At 36.2% G+C, this 20,472-nt stretch overlaps 1 protein-coding gene across 1 annotated transcript in view; it reads right to left on the reverse strand.

Moving 5' to 3' along the window:
- The window catches only part of LYST (lysosomal trafficking regulator), a 69,452-nt gene that overhangs the window by 28,177 nt on the left and 20,803 nt on the right, over nt 1-20,472 (reverse strand). Inside the window, exons 12-25 of the mRNA XM_075708503.1 lie at nt 20,121-20,265; nt 19,133-19,306; nt 17,300-17,460; nt 15,701-15,891; nt 13,893-14,138; nt 12,092-12,265; nt 11,402-11,551; nt 10,655-10,792; nt 8,629-8,827; nt 7,220-7,351; nt 4,241-4,877; nt 3,580-3,757; nt 2,493-2,662; nt 840-1,070 (exon numbers count right to left, since the gene is read on the reverse strand). Of these exons, the coding sequence (XP_075564618.1) occupies nt 840-1,070; nt 2,493-2,662; nt 3,580-3,757; nt 4,241-4,877; nt 7,220-7,351; nt 8,629-8,827; nt 10,655-10,792; nt 11,402-11,551; nt 12,092-12,265; nt 13,893-14,138; nt 15,701-15,891; nt 17,300-17,460; nt 19,133-19,306; nt 20,121-20,265 (2,926 nt within the window). The remainder of the gene's footprint in view (nt 1-839; nt 1,071-2,492; nt 2,663-3,579; nt 3,758-4,240; nt 4,878-7,219; nt 7,352-8,628; nt 8,828-10,654; nt 10,793-11,401; nt 11,552-12,091; nt 12,266-13,892; nt 14,139-15,700; nt 15,892-17,299; nt 17,461-19,132; nt 19,307-20,120; nt 20,266-20,472) is intronic.

The following is a 20,472-nucleotide window of genomic DNA, read 5'->3' on the forward strand; positions in this document are numbered from 1 at the left end:
TGCTACTTCTGCCAACTGTACTTAATATTATGTTGTACTTCATACAAAAATGATACTGCTGAAGGCTAGAAATTGTAATTAAAGTCACCTCTTCAGTGTTAACTTTGGCAGATTGGATGCCTACAAATCTTTGAGACATTCTAACATTAAGATTGTAACAAAGTTCTACTGGAAAAGCAATGATGTATTATTTTCAGATTTCCAAGTTAAAGAACAGGTCTGAAATCCTGTATTTCTCAAAAAAAAAAAATCAGGATAATATCTCATTTTGTAGCATGCTGAACTAATACTTTACTGGGGTAAAAAGGAAAACTGTCTGTTTCTTCAGGATACCAACTAATGAAGTAAGTTAACAAAACCCCACCTCTCCTTCCTTCACTGTATAGCCTTTCTTAAAGTACAGAATGTTTGTAATTAATTAATTAATTCAAGTCACTCACAGTCTCAAATATTAAGTCACAGGCAGCACAGGAGAGACTCTTCCTGCAGGTTTGACATTGGCTATAGATACAGTAGAATGCTACTATCTCCTGGGCCTTTATCTTACTGTTTAGGTGAGTTTCATTAGAAAAAGCATCCGAAGTACACAGTGTGACAAACTTGCATTTTAGAATCTCATTTCACTTGGAAGTTTAAGGTATGGAAAGAACACTTTATATTTAATTGTTTGAACTGAATATCTAAACATTAACTTTCACTTACAGGTATAATTAAAGCTGAAAACCTCAAAATCAGTGTTATTTTGTACATGGTCTCTCATCATTTTAGGAAGTAGAATACAGTAATTTTTGCTAGACTTAAGGTTGTGCCTGGACTATTTTATAGCAACTGATACTCACTTTGTTTCCAGTCCGTTGAGAGCAGCCAGTGTATTACACAACACGTACAGCAAACCATTATCAAGCAGTAGGTCTGCAACTTTTGAGCAGGAATTTATGATTTGCAGCAGGAGACAGAAGCAGTTATGCAGCAGAACATTATCATACAGAGAGTTCTCTATAAGACCCAGAATAGGAATGACACACCATTTTTGAAAGAGTCCAACATTCTTGACATCTTCCAGATCAAATCTATTAACACAAATATAAGTGAGTGACATCCTTAAAATAGCAACCTAGTATATGCAACTAGTATACCAGTCTATGTCAGTATTTTGGCAAAGATGTAGATGGCAATTTCCTACATTTCATTGCAGTAACAATGCCCATCTACTAAAGGAAATAAGAACAAAATAGATGCTTCAAAGAGCCACAAGGAAATGAAGTGCCTGAAAACAGGGGTTTTTTTAATCAGTGTAGAAAAATATGACTCGCCATCTTTCCAGTAATAAGTATTACAACTGGCACAGACACTATCAAGAAACCAGGTGCACCTTGGCATCAATATAATAATATACCAACTGACAGCAGGTTTGATACCCTATATCCATTACTGCCAAAGTTTAATTAGGTTTAGCAACTTCTAGCTTATTGTGATTGTAGAATTCAGAACAGTACTTCAGACCTTGTACTACTTGTGCATTAATAAATTTGATTACTTTTCTAAGGTTATCAGCTGATCACATGACTATTATACACAATCCTAAAAGAATTTGAACCGTAAGAATTACCTTTTCGGGCCCATGATCAGCCCCGAGGAAGTAACAATTCTCTGCTTTGTGGCTAGTTAAACAGCCAGGCTTAAGTCTTGCAGTTAAACAGGAATATATTTTTTGGGGGGGTGAAGATCAGGCCAACAGGCAGAAGTAATTTGGCTACAAATCCTACAAAGGCAGCAACTGAGAAGGAGCTTTTTGCAAGATTTTTGCACTGCTCAGTATACTTAGATGCATATTCTCCCTGTACAGTCATTAAGTAGTCAGACTAATTCTAAAAAAATATTATTTACTTAGTTAATTGTCTGCTTAAAGGTAATCTCCTTTCCTGTCAATGTGAGGTGGCTCTTTGGTCCAAGGAAATGGTATATCTGTGGGATTTTCCCTAAAGGAAATAGAGGTTTAAACTTGGTGCCAAGCCAAGGAAGCAGCTGTGACATCAAGCTTTTTCCTTAATCACCTACCAAAATCCAGTAGCAGAAGTCTAGTGACAACTACTTAAAACTTCTAAGGATATAAATCAGTTTCACATAGGATCAGAAAGAATAGGAAGAGTTAAACTGACAACAGAACATTAGAAGTGCAAAGGCCTCCGAGGCCCTCAGAAGGGCTGAGGGTTTAGAAGATTCCAGCTGAGAGCACCCATCAGATGAAGTTGCTTACAAACAGCTTAAGGGCCATAAAATAGTCATAAGAAGTTTAATACATTTAAATGTTAAAGCTACAAGCAAACTATTTCAAAACAGTTTTGAAGGAACTTTTTTTTTTTTTATGATTGTTGACTACTAGGAAGAGAATAGAAATTAGAAAGCTATCACATCCTTGCCTCCAGCAGCAAAGTGCACTGCCTGTAATTCAAATATTAAGTTACAGGACGCAAAAGCAAAGTATTACTTACTCTTCATCCAAGCCAACAGAGCGGCCAAAGAGCATTTCCAAAAAGCATTCTACAACTTCCTGAGTCCCCTGGTGAAGGTAAAGCTGGTTGGCTAGCAAGGAGAAGCCACGATTCTTTAAGAATTTCTCCTTCTGCTCCCTCCTTGCTCTGTTGAAATATGCATCCAACAACTAAAAATAAATGCATAATTACGATGTAAGATTTACACATTTAATATAACTCCCTTGAAAGTTAAGTTGTTGTCTGTGACTTGAACAGTTTGAAATAAAAATTTTTAATTCCAGACTAAAAACATCAACTGCACTATTGCAACTGCAATCTACATTGCCCTTGTTACAACTGACAGCTGAGTTTATCCTTTTAATCTGAAGACTCTTAGGTTTTTAGTCAAGTTTGGGGGAAACGAAGTCACACACATAACAGTTACAGAATGCATACAGAAATACATTCAAACTTTTTATACTTGTTAAATCCCATACTTCGGTGTGTGTGCAAGTGCATGCACGATTTTTTTGGATCATTTTGTTAATAAAGCTATATAATCTTATTCTTCTTCCAATTAAAATGCAAATCTACTCAAAGTTTTTCATCTACATAACATTATCATTCAGGAACATTGTCCTTGTCAATACTACAAAAATCCCTGAAAACATTTTGAAGCCTCAAGTCCATGTTCAGGCCACAAATGTGTGAATGACTCTCCAGAGTAACTGAAAGTCAACTGTGTTAGAAGTCAAGACTTTACTTGCACCTTAATTTAACATAGTGCATCATGTATTTAATTTTGAAGAGATGGTCACCGACTTTTTCTGTGTCGTTGCTTCCATTTACATCAGTAATGCTATCATATGCTCTTAAGCCTTCTGGCTTAGGTCATAGACTATATTTATCTATTCAAAGATTCTATATTTGTGTTGTTTTTTTTTAAAAGAATCTGTGAGGGTGGAAACATATCTTAAAATTCAGAAGTAAACCTAGAAAACTGAAGAAAGCAAAATAAAAGATTATTAATAAAACTTTGCATTTCCACTATATTAACTACACTAGTTCACAACTTTTTAGCTGCAAACATTTTATATAGGCCTACTTTAATGACGCCTTGTTGTATGAGAGGAGATGGGTGGTTCACAAGAACTATGAGATAATCAGGTTGGATAAGTTTGTCCATCACATCTTCTAGCATGATATCTGGTAGGATTAGGAGAACTCCACGCAAGAGGTCATATAATCCACAACAGATGAGCACAAGGCAGTCTTCTGTACATCTGAAAACAGAGGAATATGTTTTACCACTGTTTATTGTCTACAACAGGAAACATTAAAAAATGCATAATTGTCAGCTACTCTTGGGGCAGGGGGTAGGAGAAGGAAATCTGGCAAACGTTTCTCCAATACTCCTATTACCACTCTTCATTAACACTTATTTTTGGATGGCAGATGGCCAAAAGCATAATTTGAGCAGAACTACTTGCTTGCGATTTTTTGTGAGCTAACATAAAAAGTTCCCGCTCCTATTGTAGATAGCAAAATTCCTGATTTTTAAAGTTTGCTATGCAAATAATGCAAAAATTGAAACAACACAGTTCTACAGACTAAAAGCTTAATAAATTGGTTTATGACAGTCACTGAAAACATTCCCTTAATGTTCAGGCTTCCAGTTTTTGTGGAACAGTAATCAAGACCAAGGACTGAAATTAAAGCTCATATACTGAGCTACTGCCAATTAATTATTCTATTTATCTGCTTACCCGTCATCAGGGCTTTCAGATGGTTTTCGGGTAGTCTCATTAGCTGAAGAAAAAGCAAGACTCTCCCAGTCTTCAGGAAGTACATTCTTGTCAGCAAAGCTTGGCCAGCGAGCAATGGCTGATGATCCTCCGTGAACGGAAAATGCTAATCCCAACCCTGCAAAACTACTCTGACTCTTCTGAAATGAAGGCAGTCCTTTCAGATTGTCTGGACGACGCAGCGATGGCTCAGCTGCAGCACCACCACCTTCATTACATTTCAGGTCTGCCTCTGCTTCTTTACTGTCAAATGTATTTTCAGATAATTCTTCTTCTTTTGCAATATCTTCAAACGTTTCAGCAGATGTTAACTCTGAGTCACAGACTGTTTTTGCAGACTCACAACTGCTAAGAAAGAGTTCTTCTGGTACTCTCTTCATGGTTTCAGAACTTCCTGCAAAGCCAATTCTACCCTGGAGATCAATGTAGTCATGCTTGCCAGTCACCTGCAGGTCATCAACGCTCCTTCCCATTCTTTCAGTTAGTCTTTTTCGATGAACTTGAGGTGAGGAAGCAGGAGATGCTGGTAAGCTTTTGCAAAGCCTTTTAGGTGCCTGAGAGCTTACCTTCTGCTGTACACTAGCCTTGGAAGTGTTCCCTAGAGAAGTAAGGGTATCTTTAGCATTCCTTTTAAACTAGAAACACGCTTTTCCCTCAATGTTACACTCCCCATACATTTTTAACACAGTGATGACCCAAGCTAATTTTATGTGGCAAAACTGATTCAACACCTGGCATAGCTCAGATTTGGCCAATCAAGTAAAGTTAGTAAACTATTACATAGCCATATATTTAGCAAGTCACAAGTCTGAAAGATACATAAAATGCAAAATAGTTTTAGCATATATACTGGAGTTTCTGGATTTGTATTATGATCCTCTCAACTAACCCTCAGCAGGAATTTGTACAGAATCATAGAATCATTGAGGGTGGAAGGTACCTCTGGGGATTGTCTGGCCCAACTTGCTCAAAGCAGGGTCAAATAAGGCAGGTTGCTCTATTTGGAGCTCTTGTGTAAGAGGTCCAATCTACCAACATGTTTCAGTGGACATTGAAATACTATTCACCAATCCCTTTGCACGAAGGCTTTACATGTACTTCAGATTTATAACAAATCACCGCGTATTTTATTTAACAGGACTTCCTTTTAAGGGCACGATATGACCTGAAACAGTCAAACTTTCAGAGCACGTTACAGATGTCTTTCATAAAATATATTTAAGAGGGAAAGCAGTCTGTATACCAGACTGGTAGAGGAAGCTTTCTGCTAGTCTAGGAAATTGAGACTTTGTTCACTCAGAAGTATTTTTGAAAACTGTGCATCAGTTAGTACTAATGTAATGACAATGGATCAAGAATATTTTTTTTAAAATGAGATTATATGTATATTTATATATTTGTTTTATATATCACACACATACATGTGCAAACATAGCCAAACCAAACTGGCCTTCAGGCAACAGGAAGTATCTATATAGCTGCAACAATCTTACAGCCAAGCTTACCTACACATTAGCAGTAGTGCACAGGTAGTGCAACAAATTGCAAACCCACATGCAGGTAACAAGTTATCTAACGAACATACCATTTCAAATATTTTACCTAAATTTAGAAACTCAGATTGAGAACCACAACAATCAAACACCTATTTTCACAAAATGTTATGCTGAGTATTCCTCTGGCACAGATGAATAATCTTTATTCGAGAACAACATTTTGGTATTATTGATATAAAAAAGTACTCTGTTTAGAAGAATAAGATTTCATATATGATCCATATGGGAGAATGACTAATGCCCTAGACAATTTAGTACTGTGGTCTGCCCTTCATATCACTGCTTTTAGTAAAAGACTCTTGAATTAACACTGTTGCAACTGAGGTAGTGCTTGAAGACTCAATTTGCTTTTTCTAAGCAAAGTAGCAACAAGACACCCATTGTAAAAGGTATTACATTGGTGATACACAGAATATAGCTAAGTCATACATGATCTGAAATATATAGCAGCTAAGTTAGAGATGAGAGTAGTTTGTTTCCACTCCTACTTTGTATATATATATTGGTAAACTTGCTTAGATTATGCATTTTTATTTATAACTTATTTCTCATTGTCAACAAGCTCAAATAAAGGCTTAGGCATAATTTATATGCTTTAGCTGTTGTTTTACAGGTGATATTTGGTGATTGCCCATGCAAATCTGTGTAAAAAGTATGATTAAAAATCTAATTCAGTAACAATGCAAAAAACACTGACAGCACACCAACTGAAAAAAGTTACCAGCTTGAACTAGTAACTTCACACTATTTCAGCATCTATAGCAGAGGAATTCAAAACTGATTAAAGCAGTTATCTTTATAGACCTCAACTTGTTTACCATGCTATATAATGAGACTCTTTCTAGAAAACTATTCAATTTTAATTTATATAACCAAGGTATCTAAGTTGTTCTTTATAAGATTACTTTCCCATCCTCTCTCATGTAGGAACAGTATATATACCTGCAGTATAACTAAATGCCAATACTTTAATACTGTATTTAGATGGTTGTTAACAATCATGCACAAATAAAGAAAAGTATCTGCTTAATGCTTTTTGCACAGATAGGATAGGTGCTTATGGCTCACTATTTCAACTATTGCCTGGTTAAGGCATTCTCATACATCTCTAGCAGGTCTGTTTAACAAATGAAATTGTTCAGCTATCTGGTCCACTTCACTGCCTGAGCCATCAATGTGGCAATTTGTCTCAACCTGAGAATGAAGAGCAGTTTAGGTAGCATGTTCAATTCCATTCTTCTTACTCTGCCATTCAGGCATCAAGCTCCAAGGGGCAGCGGGAGCTTTGTAAGAAACATCTGTGGGAAAGTAACACTTTAAGGCACTCCAGTCATCTGCCAAAGGACTGTGTCTTAATGTCCTTGTTTCTCCAGCATTGTTTTACCTTCCAGTGGTAAAGCTGTAAATCCAGTTGGAGTTGTAATCACAAATGCAGAACTGTCTATTGACTTCCCACCGCTGCTGGAATTTCTTAGGTACATAAGTGATTCAACTTTCTCCTGAAAAATTTTGCCATCTAGAAAGAAAAGATAAGGGGAAAAATTACATAAAAGCTTTTAAAGTTTGCCTCCTTGATATATTTAGACTCATAGTAGCCAGGTTACATTTCTAGCTGATCACTGGAGGCTAATGAGAAGTGCTCAGCTCACGAGCACCTGAGGAAAAGCACTTGAGAACAAGTTTTTGGTTTAGTGATGTATCTTTAAAATTTACTTCAGAACACCAAAAACATTATGCTGTTCTAAAGTAATTATATTTAAAGATGGTCCTTGCAGGCATACAAGAAGTAATAACTTTGACTTTTTGCCATCTCAAACACAGGTGACTGTTCTCAAACAGGTTCATCTAATAAGGCTCAAAGTATCAAAAAGTACATTCTACTTTTACTCAGAATTTTACATCTATTAGTATTAGATGACAGATACAGATAAAAACAACTGACTTTGAAACTGATTACTAAAACTGAAGGTACACAGGCATCTGCAAAAGGAGAAAACATTTCAAACTTGGATGATGCCTTCCATGTTTATGTAAGTTATGGCTAAGGTTATACAATGCTAATATTAAAGCATGAACTATACACCTACCAGTTCCTCATTTTTAAAAGAGCAGGAAAGAATTTTTAAAGCTCGTATCACTCATTTTGTCAAAGTGATCACCTAGTACAGATATATTAAAGACAGCTGTTGTCCTACATCTGCACCCCTCAAAGTCCACAGGTACTTTCAGTAACTTGTATGCAATGCACTGATGGTGCCTGCCAATGACATCTTGCAGTGCAACTGATCATTTGCTAAAAACGCTCCTCAGGCCTTTTGTTTTTCTAGGAATTCAGTAACAGGAAACAAGAAAGCAGAGATGGAGACAGAAATATGTGTATATGGTCCTGAAGAAGCCTCATTTACAGGTAATTCAGGCTTTTTTCTCTAAGATTTACCCACAGGCAAATGCATCCATACAGGCAGCTCATGTTAGGCATTCCATTTAGCGGCATCAAACTTTAAAGCAAGTTAAAGACATAACCACCAGAGAGATTATCTATGGCTGTAGACAGAAGAAAGCTCTCCAAGTAAGCCAAGCAAACAAAGTCTAACTATAGTGTCTCTCAATACTGTAAACTACTTTTACTTTACTAAGTCCCAATAATTTTTTATATATAGATATTACAATATAGCAATCAAAGAATACATTCATAGAATAATAATTTATAAGAGTGAAAGGTTTTTTGGCATATTAACTTATGACTAGATTCTTATCTTATTGTTTATTGCTAGTTAAATGTAACATATCTACCTATGTGCAGGGAAAAATAGAAGTTGGTAGGATTATGACAAACATATGTATTAGTGGGAGGGTGAACTGCTAAGAGGAAATTGAAGACCAGCGTCAGCAGTTCCAGGTCTGGGGGAGATCCAAGTACTTCTTCAATTATTTTCACAAATGACCTACAAACCTCCCGAGGCAGGGATGCAAGCTGCCCTTCTTTATGCTCCTAGAAAGGAAGAGCAGTACAACTGTTAAGTTATTTATATTTTTAATTTGAAATTTGCCTTTTTTTTTTTTTAAATTGTCATGCTGTAGTAGAAAAACAGACAACAAAAGAAGAGCTGAAGTAATAGAGCCTGTATTCTTTGAGAGGAGCTACTGTACCTACTCAATGTTACCCAAGTCCAGCACACTCAAAATTCAGACAAACAAAATACTGCAGATGTTATGCAAGTTTATTTTTAGAAAATTAACATCTTCTGCACACTATACTACTCTGACTTGAAATGCTGGAGCCTTAAGGACATGAATCACCATTGAAAGTGTAGTTTACTGTCATTGTGTTATACATTTGTAGAGAAATCAAAATAGTTGCTGATACTAACATTTCAAACATATTAAGAACTTTCTGAACAGTGCCACACTGGGTCTTCTGTATTTCCACTTCAATGGCCATTTTTATAAACATACACATTTGAGATTTCACTGATAATTACATTTATACTTTCTGCTATAGATCAAGCATTCTATATAGTTTGACAATGGCTATTTGAAAAAGTCCATTAACTGAACAATTATTTTAGAACAGGACTTCAAGAAACTTGTGGGAAACCTCACTGTAATGTGAGCGTGATGATTAACTTGTTTCTAACTGCTCTAAATTTCACTTCTTTTTTGGTACCCAAGCACCTTAACTGAGACTGCTGTATGAAAAGACTAAATGAAGTTCATTTAAGTGAGGTTTTTGAAGAGAATGATTTATGTAGTTTTATCTTCCATTCCATCATTCCCAAAAAATTGCCAAACCATTGTTGACTAATTTGAGTAGTTTTTTAACTAAGAAATTAATTTTTTCCTAATAGGCATGTATATTAGTGTTTGTGTTCATGTACAAAAGACAGGAAAAATACTGTGCAACATTTGGTATCTAGGCATTTGCATTAATATACAATTTTAAGAGTTAACTATACCACTAACAAGTTCCACAAGTAGGGAATACCACATAAAAATGACAAAATTCAAAATTTACAGCAATGAAAATGATTAAAAGACACATTAAAGAAAATTATTAGAACAGAGAGAAGCAATAAATGCGTTTCATGTGTTAGAGTGAGAAACTCTGAATAAAAAGGAATGTATGATAGAAAATACAGTGTAGAAAAAAGGGATTACACTACGTATTTTCAAACAGATATGTACTATAAGCAGGAAACCATTCAAAATCATTCAAAATCAAAATAATTTCTAAGAAATGTCTATCAAAGGGCTGAAGCTCTTCCCCGAAGTCCTTTTTAGAACAGCTACCTCTGTGCCATGGAGGAAGCTACTACTGGATCAAAATTTTGAAAGGAGTGTTCAGACTGAGCACTACAGGCCAGTTGCCCTATTAGCTCTGGTGAGATACAGAATAGACAGTTTCTACTACTTGCACAGTATCTATGTTTTCCAGTAATGAAGACTTGAACTACTAAGACACACCTCAGGAACTACTAAGAGACACATCAGGTCTTTAAAAAAAGGGTCACAGTTCATTTCAGCTCCTACTCATGTATGGATTTTGCAAATAACCTAGTGCCTAGGTTTTCAAATAGTAGCAGATGGTTAAAATCTCTTGCCCCTTCTGTCCAGCACCAAATAGAGCACCCAGTGGGGAACCACACCAGTTTATGGCAACAATGCCTGTTGAAGAAGATGAAAGGGGTCTGGAAGCACAGAGGACAGATCTATTGAAGTAGTTCTTTTCTGCAGCATTTAGTCTCTTCCCACCCGCCCATCCTCCCCAGTAAAACCGAGTATTTGCCAAGCATAAAGTAGGATTTCAGAGTGAAAGTACCTGCAGAACTTGACAAGTTAATAGGAAGTGATGTACCACTTGAGCTTTCAATAGCTGTTTAATGTTAAACATCTGTTGGTGATGGTTAGCTCTGATAAGGATTTCTAGAGCTGCTAACAGAGTTTCCCAAACACCTTGCTGAAAAACAAAACAAAATGGGAACATGGCTTCAAAAATGTATTTGAGTCTACACACTGAGAATAAAAAAAAACAGATAGTTTAGGAACATAACCAAGTCAAGTTAGTTTTGCACCTAAGAAAAAGACTAAGTGACTGCAAATGGTCAGGTCAGAACTAGAACTATCAGAAAACTTACGCTCATATAAAATTAAGCTTATTTTAATGCTTAAGTTACCAAAAAAAAAAAATTACTTCTTGTCTAAAACTAGTTTTGTATACTCTTTGTTCTATTAACACTGGATGGTTATTTTCAACAGTTGACCTCCAGAGGGAAGCAGGTCTTTCTCAGTCTTAGCAAGTTTCCTTAAAAATTAATCCATTCCACTAAGTCATTTACATACATTACATTTACAGAATTTAATACACTAAGGCTACCTGCATCATTGATAATGGGAGCTTGATGCTGCTACCAGCTATTCAAAGAAAAATAAGGACCATTAATTTTAGAAGATTTTAGTAATTACTGACCTCTAACTGGAGAAATTAATTTCAGACCTCAACACTTTATCACTTGTTTTTAAAAATTGATTTTTAGACTTAAAATCTTTCCAAAATGAAAGTAATTACCTTTGCTTTAGACCATATCTTCCAGTCAAGCAGCAGCTTTTCTAACAATTGAACATCTTGGATAACTGCAGTAGAATCTGTGTCAAGCATGAATTGCCCATTTTCATTTATGTAGAGAATCTCATCATTGCAGCACCCTTCAAGGAGAGTCTTAAAGAGGGGGAAATTTTTTTTGAATGTCATAAGCACAAAGAAGTACAGTTGTCCTATCCAATTCATTAAAAAAAAAAATCTTTAAGGAGACATCAAATTCTTGATAGGGAAGGCATGTATCTACCTGGTCAACTTCAAAAATAGTTACTGAGTTTAGTAACCCCACTGGAAGCATTTAAGAGGTTTCATTCTTATAACACTAGTAAAAAATTTTTAAAAAAATATTTTCAAGTGCACTCAAATATTTTATTAATTATTATGAGTTTAAGCTTACTTGAATATATTTGCTCTCAGAGAAACAAAGTTGTTTTCCTGCCGCCCACCATCTCCTCTGAAATCAGGGTCTTTCAACACTTCTTTTCTTCTCTGACCTATCAGGAGTTTCTAGTTCAAAGCAAAACACTCCTAGACCAAACTTGCTCCAAATCACTGTTCTGCCTTTGTGAAGACAGCTTCAAATGTAGAATTAAAATCACATAGAAGTTTCTAAGTTTGTGCTAACATTGAACAAAATACCAGGTTTAAAGAGCACTCTACCTTCAGCATGCAAAATCCAACAATGCATTTTGGTTTGATCAACACTCGATGAATCATAGAATAAGCATTACAATTGTCCATCTCCTGTATTCTCTGTTGATTGTATTTTGTTAAAGATAGTACAAGTTGTAGTGCTAAAGCTTGAGTGTCTTCACAGCTGCTAATCTCTACAACCTGAAGAAAAGGCAAATTTCACAAAACAGTTTAAATGAGAAACGTTTAGAAAAAAGCCTTAAAAATGCTTTGTTGCAGTCTTAAATCATAACTTCTGGATTAAATGCTTTTTAAAGATTTTGAGGTTATGTACATAATCTTCCTTTTTGCCTATGTCTGTACATTCAGACATTATATCTGAAGTGATAATTCCTACTGTGGTAAATGATGATCTGCGAAGAAAATAGAAGTCCCATTAAAAGAATCCCTTTTTAAGAAAAAAATCCGTTTTAAATAAATTTTAAGTAGAAGGCACCAATTTATTCTTGCTATACTATGAAGTCACAAGGTCATGAAACACATAAGCCACTTAAGAATAAACTCTGTTTGTCCTGGAAAAGTATGTTTCCTAAATGTTTAAGGAAAGCTTTAAATTAAGGGTCCTGAAGGTGTAGACAAGTGTCAAACATTAAAGTTTTATTTTGTCTATAAAGAAACATGCCATTTGATAGATGAAAAACCATGGACCATTCTTCACTCTCTGCCTCCTACAATTCTTGAATCCCAAGAAAAAGTAAATAGTATTTTTACCAAAAATGTACAAGAAAAAAGTCTCACATGAATGGAATTTCAGTTCCTACAGGTTCCCTCCTGTGTATCCATTAATTCTGCAGCACTTAGTTATACACATGTATACCTGTATTGTCTGACAGGTGATCTACTGTTTGTTGCTTTACTGATGCAAATAGAGCCTACAGCAGGGTTTGTAGCACATACTTAGCATAAATTTACATAATACAGTAACACGAATAAGGATTTTCTCCTCAGATTTCACTATCAATGTTAAAATTACAGCAGGCAGTGTCTTCATAACCAGAAGTCTGAACACCTGACTGTCTTGTCTAGTGCACACTGGTTACTCCCCACACACCTTTCAGAACTCTACCATTGCCAGAGGCATAAAAAACAAACAAGTTTTAGGCCTACATTAGTATTTTGAATTAACTGTAGTACTTCAGAGACTCCTAGCACAAATATTAGCCTCTCCATGTAAAGGTCACAGCTAAGTAGTAACTAAGTTAAGGCTGACAGCCTTAATATTTTTGAAATTACAGTTTTCCTTAGACAGGAGAGGCCTTTGAACATGGCTGAACGGTTCTCTCAAAAAAGCTCTCACTATTTATTAGATAAAATTAGAGCTCTGCACACTGTGTAGTTTTATATTTATTCATACTTGCATTGCAAATATCCTCTGTTTAAAGTGTTAAAGATATGCAGTGAATTTAAGTGCCTTTAAAAATTAGAGACCAAAAATATGATCAGTTCTACAACACTCCTAAAAATAATCTTGTTTGACATTTAAAGCCCCATCTCTAAATCAGAATGTAACACTACATCTTACATACTAGCAATATTATAAAAAACATTATATAATAGAATTACAATTAAGTTTCCAATTTAAGACAAACTGTATGATGCAGTCTATGTTATGCCACAGATATTTTCCACAAATTTTCTTTAAGAAAAAAAGAAGTCACATGCAGACTAGAGCAAAGTAGCTAGATTATGTGATTTGCTACCCAAGATCCAAAGGAAATTTTGTATGGAAGAACACATACATGCACCCCCCCTCCTCCAGCTCCCTTACCCTGGCAAAGAGGAAAACAAATGCGCCAGTTCCTCCAATTTCATGTAGGATACCCTGAAGAGTTTTATATTCAATGGGCTGAAGTGTTTTTAGGTGATGAGAGTCCAATACATTGCTCTGAACTTCTTTTGAACTGAAAGGTCTCTGAGAAGGTACAGTTTTCACTTGACCTTTCAGTCTAATAACAGGTTCATATATGGTGTACTGACCAGGGCAGCACGTGGTATAAACAACAGCAAGACTCTCCTGAAACAAGAGAAGTTCATAAATTTTTTCCAGAAAGTTTAATACAAAAAACCCAACCCTCAAAACACAGAAAGCCACAAACAAAAAAGCCACCTAACAGCAAGTAGCAGCAATGTCAGCAGTTGATTTCTACTTTACCATTAGCATGCTTTTAAGTTTCGTGTGGATGCATGTGCACTAAAATGCAACAGGATTCCTAAATTTTAGTGAACATATGCAATAGCTACAACACAGAATGTTAGGAAAGCACCAAAAAACCTCCACCAAGGATCCCCCTCTTATCACCTGAAGAAGAATTATAGCTATTTTGCATAAAAACAAAGTTACTGACAAATTTAAAAGAAAATGAGCATACAGGGGTATTGGGCAAATTGTTTCCCTTCTAAAGTGGAGAGTCCAAAACAGAAAGTTATTTATTTTTTTCAAAATATCTCCAATTTTTTGTCCTAAGTCTACCCTTTAATCAGCTTTGACATAAGAAAAAGTGTGTCAATAGAAGAAGTTTCATTTAAGAGGCTTAGAGCAAAACCAAAGCTCCTATGGAAAGTAACCGACTCATTTTTACAGAAAGCATAAAATTATCATATTTGGGAGGTTATTTATTTAAAATAGAGAAATAATTACATTTAAGGCACTGGCATTCTATGCAAAAGTGCAGAGGTTAACTTATCACTTGAGCTCATAGTTCTTCTCTCTGTTTACTTGGTGTTTTATAAGGCAAAATAAGCTTAAAAGTTGCATGACTGATCTGTTAGGCTTTTTACTTATTCCATTCATTCCTTCTTAACCTATTCAAAATTTAGTACCATTGTTTACAAGGATCACATCCAGAGTGACCCTTTGCCTACAGCTACAGAGCTGCTGTAAGAGCAAGATCAGAAAAATTCCTCTAGTGGAAACAATTCATACAGCAGGAATTACCAGCACATGAAGACAATTCCCCAAATACAGCAGGCTCCACTGGTATGAAAGTTTTATCCTTTTTCTAGTATAACTGTATTTACACCTGCATCTGGCACAGCTGTCAGGGAAAATGCGCAAAGCTAACATCTGCCAGCTGCAAAATAACTTTTCAGCCAAACTTGATGCAAACTTTCTCTCTCAAAACCCTCAAAGAACTGGGATGAAGTCTTTTGCTTCCTGTTAAAGCCGGATAAATCCTCCTTTCTCCTCTTCTCTCAGTTTTAATGTTAAAAGATTAGCTAAGCTGCCCTTGGCTACCTTTACACTAATAGAGAGAAGAGCTGCTATTCATCTTAGGGCAGGTACTTAATACACCTTTGGAGGTGGCTACTTCTCTAATAGAAGAAATACACAGTATTATAGATGCTGGAACTTCTAGAAGTTGTCAGAACCCAACCTACAGCAAGATGAAATGGTCACCCTGTGTTGACTTCAACACTGAAATACATAGGAAGAACCCTGCAGTGATTTTAATGAAAATTGGATTTGCTCCTGCCTGCTTTGAGCAAGTGAAGCACTTTGGAAGACAGCAGGAAATGTATTCCCAGTTTCTTAATCTGTTCTAAGAGATTAAGAACCATTTTTAAGTAGAAACTTACAATTAAGGGTCCAACATCCACTTCCTTTTTTGCCATGAAGAGCTCCTTAATTTGTTCACATTGTAGAATCTCTTTACTTATGTACTTAGAGCAATCAGTCAATGTTTTGCCATATTTACAAGGCATTACAGATGTGAAGTCTGGCCCACATGTGTATAAGTAAAATGCTTCCTCTGGTCCAATCTTTGCACCTAAAATCCAGGAAAGCAGCTGTTAACTCTTTAACATACAATAAAGCAAAATTCATACATTGGCTAGTAGACCGCATCAGAGACTTTACACGAAGATCACTAGCTAGTTTTTGTAGGACTTGCTGATGAGAAACAGTCAGTACAGTCCAATGCTTCCTGTTAGCTACTGTACATCAGTGACTTCTGACACATCACAGGCCGGATCAATTCAGTGGCAAAGGCAACTGAAACCAAATCAGGACAATGATCTGCATGAACTGAAGACCAACAGCTCTGAAAAATCAATTACTCTTTTTTAGATTGAAAAGTCATCTATCCAAGCCTCCTCAAAGTTTTCAAAGCATAGCAATGTTACAGATACTAACAACATGCTACAACATCATGGAGAGTTGGGCAGAGTGACCAAGAAGGATGCAACAACAATGAAAGTTCACTACAACTACTGGGGGCCGGGGGGGGGGTCAGGACTGTAGGAAGTAAAAGGCCAAATGAACCTCCCTCCCCTTTCCAGGCAGCACATCTCAGGTCATCTGTTTGTGAGAATGCAAATTCAAAAGAAGCATCCAGAAGGACCCAAGTCTGATGTATGGGTAGATGACAACTGTATAGCAGTAAATCCAGTGCTCTCTGGCTGTAGGCACACAGCAGTCAGACCATGTAGATTCACCAGGTGGAGCTTACATTTACAACAAGCATCTCATCCATGGCCTGCACAAATACCCTATATCTACACACACACCACCTGCACGCACCGCCCAGCCTGGCAAACTGATTTCATTTGTGTAGTAGTCCCAACCAGGCCACTGCGCATGAAGAAGTGCCGGAAGACCGCCAGCAGGGTTCCAGCAAACACCCAGAAGTCCTGGACAAAACTTTCCAAGAAGGGAGGAGAATTATACATCTAAGAAAACCCCAAAGTAACTTCAGCAGTTTCAGAAATAAGCATGCTTAATTCGCAGTATTTGGTGGTTCAGATTTTGTTTGCTTTTTAAGACGCTTTAAGTAATTTGAAGCTAACAGTTTAGAAGCAGGTAAAGTAAAATCAGTTTTCTATTCAGGAGAGACTGAGTGCTTTAAGAAAAAAAAAAACAGAGCAAGTACCACCATCTCTCCATCCCCTACCCCAAGGTATTATTTAGAGAAATTTAAAAGAAACACTAAAGTAACTGCAATTGCCAATTACAGCACTAAAAAGAAAGCAAGAGAATAATGGCAGAACAACACATTAGGAAGTACCCAATACTGAAATATTTGCCTACTTTCTCCCTGATACATTATGCTGGTAAAGAATGTATTGTTGCTTTTACTATAAAAGCATAGCATGTTAAAAAAAATCAAATGAAGCCTTTGATCTTGGAGGGGGAAGAGGAAACGAAGACATATTCAAGAAAAAAGTATACAAAAGTACCATTAAACAGAAGCAGATTTCCAAGATCCCATCGACCCGACAATCGAAGCAATTCTTCTTGAGACGATGTACAATGGCCAATCATACAAAATGTTTTATTACTGTCAGATGATAAGCTTGATTTCCTTGGTACCGCATAGTCTAAATTAATCTCACATTTCCTAAAAATACATATACAGAAACAAGTTTAAATATTAAGAAGTGACCAAAATTGCTGTCTAAGGTATTCAGCTTAGGCTTAAAATAGATTTTAATATTTAGTAGATGAGAAGCCATGCTGTTACCAACATTAAATTACTACAGCCATCTTCAACTTCTAGGCACCTTAAAACTCAGTAAATAATGATGTATGTATTCAAATACTGCACACAACAGAGGAATGGAGTCCCATCAAGGGTTGCCGTAGAGTCAACATTTCCTAGATCTGAAATTCCTTCCTCCTTCCCTCTGACCTCAAAGAAAAAAACTCTATATAACACTATACACCCTTCTGAAATGCCACCATTTTTCAAGAATTTCTACTATTCCTAAAAAGTCAAAGGCCTTTGAATATGCTAATGCACATCATGAAAACTGTGGTTCCCATATGCTGGAAAATATCATGTTGAGGATTTACTTATACCAGGGAATGCTCTCAGAGCTAGTGTGTTGTACAGCCACGGGCAATAAGCCTGATGCTTTCAGAAAGCATTCAATTAACCTTAGGTGCATTTACATAAGCAGACCAATTGGACTGTAAAGGTCATCTGAAGCTTCCTGGAAGAGCCTAAATATTAGAAAATTGGCAACTAACTATATATAGAGGGTCTTCATTAACTGCACATGTGCAGAACACTGTAGTATTTTTAGTTTCCCCTACATCTCCATATTTGGACTTTATAGCATGTCAGCATGCACAGACTGAACAATGAGGGGGAGGAAATAAAGTTGCTTAAAAATTAACTCCGTGTAGTTTCAAGAACAAAGTAAAACAAGTATTATACTTTACAATTCCAGGCTTAACTGGAGGAAGAAAAAACTGTGCAATAGCTTTTTTCCTAGATATAGTTTTAGGAATGTCTTTAATAATGTTGCTTGTTTATTGACCAAATTCTAGAAGAATAGTGAAGAATTTTTGTGATACACCTAATTGTTTTACAACATAGCATTTTGACCACCTGCTTCATATTTGGGACACAAAAAGACTTCATAGTCTGGACTTCAGAAAGAAAGGATAATTCCTTTTTTTCTAACCAATAAATATTTCATGCAGGCACAGGCCCACCCAACCCAGCATCAGGTACCTCATTTAGGAGCATGGACCTTAAGTTTTCAGTGGAAGAAGTAGTACTTCCCACTGCCAGGTCAGATCTTGTCTGAAATATCTTTTTAACTTTTCCCCTTTCCATTTCTCTCAGTGGAGCAAAATGACTGCCTTCTCTCCATCTCTTCTTCATTCCTACTTTGAACAATATTGCCAGTACCTGAACTATACCTCCTTAATTCAGATTCTTAACTTAACCAGAAACATTATGCCTACTGCTAACTTCATGCCATAGCTTTTTTCGAATCTTACTCAAAATCGTGTAGTACTTACCTCTTTCACTTATTTGTGATGAAGAAAACCACTGATGTCTGCGTTGTTCCATGGTACAAACTGAAGATTCTCAAAACAATCAAGACCATTCTGGATATTTCTAGGGAATTCCTAGTAGTGTAAGACACCCCTCTCCTACCCCCAAGATGACTACTCAACCATAACTTCAGCTTGTACCAAAATAGTGCAGATGTTTTCCTACCAGAGAATATCTTTTTAATACGAAAATATCTAGGTGCAACTAATGTATACCTTACCTCTGACCAGAAACCCACAGCAACAGCTTTCCATGGATATTTTTCTTGCCTTCTGGCTGCTGCAAATATGTTATTGCTAAATGCTGCCACCTGCCCACAAGGAAAACATTCTCTGGAGATTCAGCCTGTGCCAGCAGACCAGCTTTCATCTCATCATTTGGATCCATGCACATACTATGAAAACAACAAAGGAAAAACAAGTGTGTGTGTTTGGTTTTGAATTTGCATTTTAAGCCCCAAATCTGCAATTTTTTTGGCCTCAGTTACTTTGAGTTTGCATTCCTTAACTTTCACCGGTATTTTTTTTTTATCACAATGCTATGTTTAGAGTGCTCAACATAAGCTAGGGAAATCCTCACATTAGGGTTTCAACTTATTTAACATGTTTGCATGAATCTGCTTACATTTAAGATAAGGATATATCTCTATTTTACAGAGAAGTCAAGTTCAGTTTGTTGAAAAAATGCAGGTGCTTTGAACGCTGTGAAAAAGTGTTCTAAAATTGCAGCTTTAGACCCATTTTAAGGATGCATTACTCATGAGAACTAAATTAGGGCTAAAATGTGCTCAGAAGATTAGAACCAAGATTGTCATGGTAAGTCTTTCGTGGTAAGTCTTAAATAACAGCAATTTTCACACCTCAGATGTGAAAACCTACAGCTACAAAAGCTTTTGCTTATCTTCACACATTTATTGCCTCCTTTCATTAATACTTGAATTGCTACCTTGCATTACATTATCTTGCATCTTACTTTGGGCAATTATTTATATATGACTACATGAAACACACAAGACCAGAGACTAACATTTTAAGCAAGTAATCCCGTAGATCTGTATGCAGTAAACTTACGTGATGTTGCCATCAGTGTGCAAGATGGCTCTACTATAGAAATTAGTTCTCTACTCTCCACCAGTATTCTCTGCAAACTGCTACTGGAAGTAACAATACATATGTTCACAAGACTGCTTTTGGACTAATACACCATACCGAAATATGAATGCTCCAGTGTTCAAGTCTGCCCAGACTTGTATCATCAATGCTTTGGAACCCAGTGAAATTATATGAATGCAGCCATCTTCAACAAGTTTATCTCCCAGGCTTAGGTATTCCATTCCTACAGACTTTGTTTCTTCTAGAAATAAACATGTTTGTACACAATTATAATACAATACAACACAACAACAATACCTGTCCTACCAGCTATCAAGTGTGAAAAGAAACAGTTCAGGTACTGCAGAGAATTGATTTTGTTTAGTTGGGGTTTGGTTGGTTGGTTTTTTGTTTTTGGGGAGTTTGGTGTTTTGGTTTTCTTTTTTTGTTTGTTTGTTTGGGATTGGTT

This window comes from Pelecanus crispus, chromosome 3, assembly GCF_030463565.1.
Source record: "Pelecanus crispus isolate bPelCri1 chromosome 3, bPelCri1.pri, whole genome shotgun sequence".
NCBI classification, from domain to species: domain Eukaryota; kingdom Metazoa; phylum Chordata; class Aves; order Pelecaniformes; family Pelecanidae; genus Pelecanus; species Pelecanus crispus.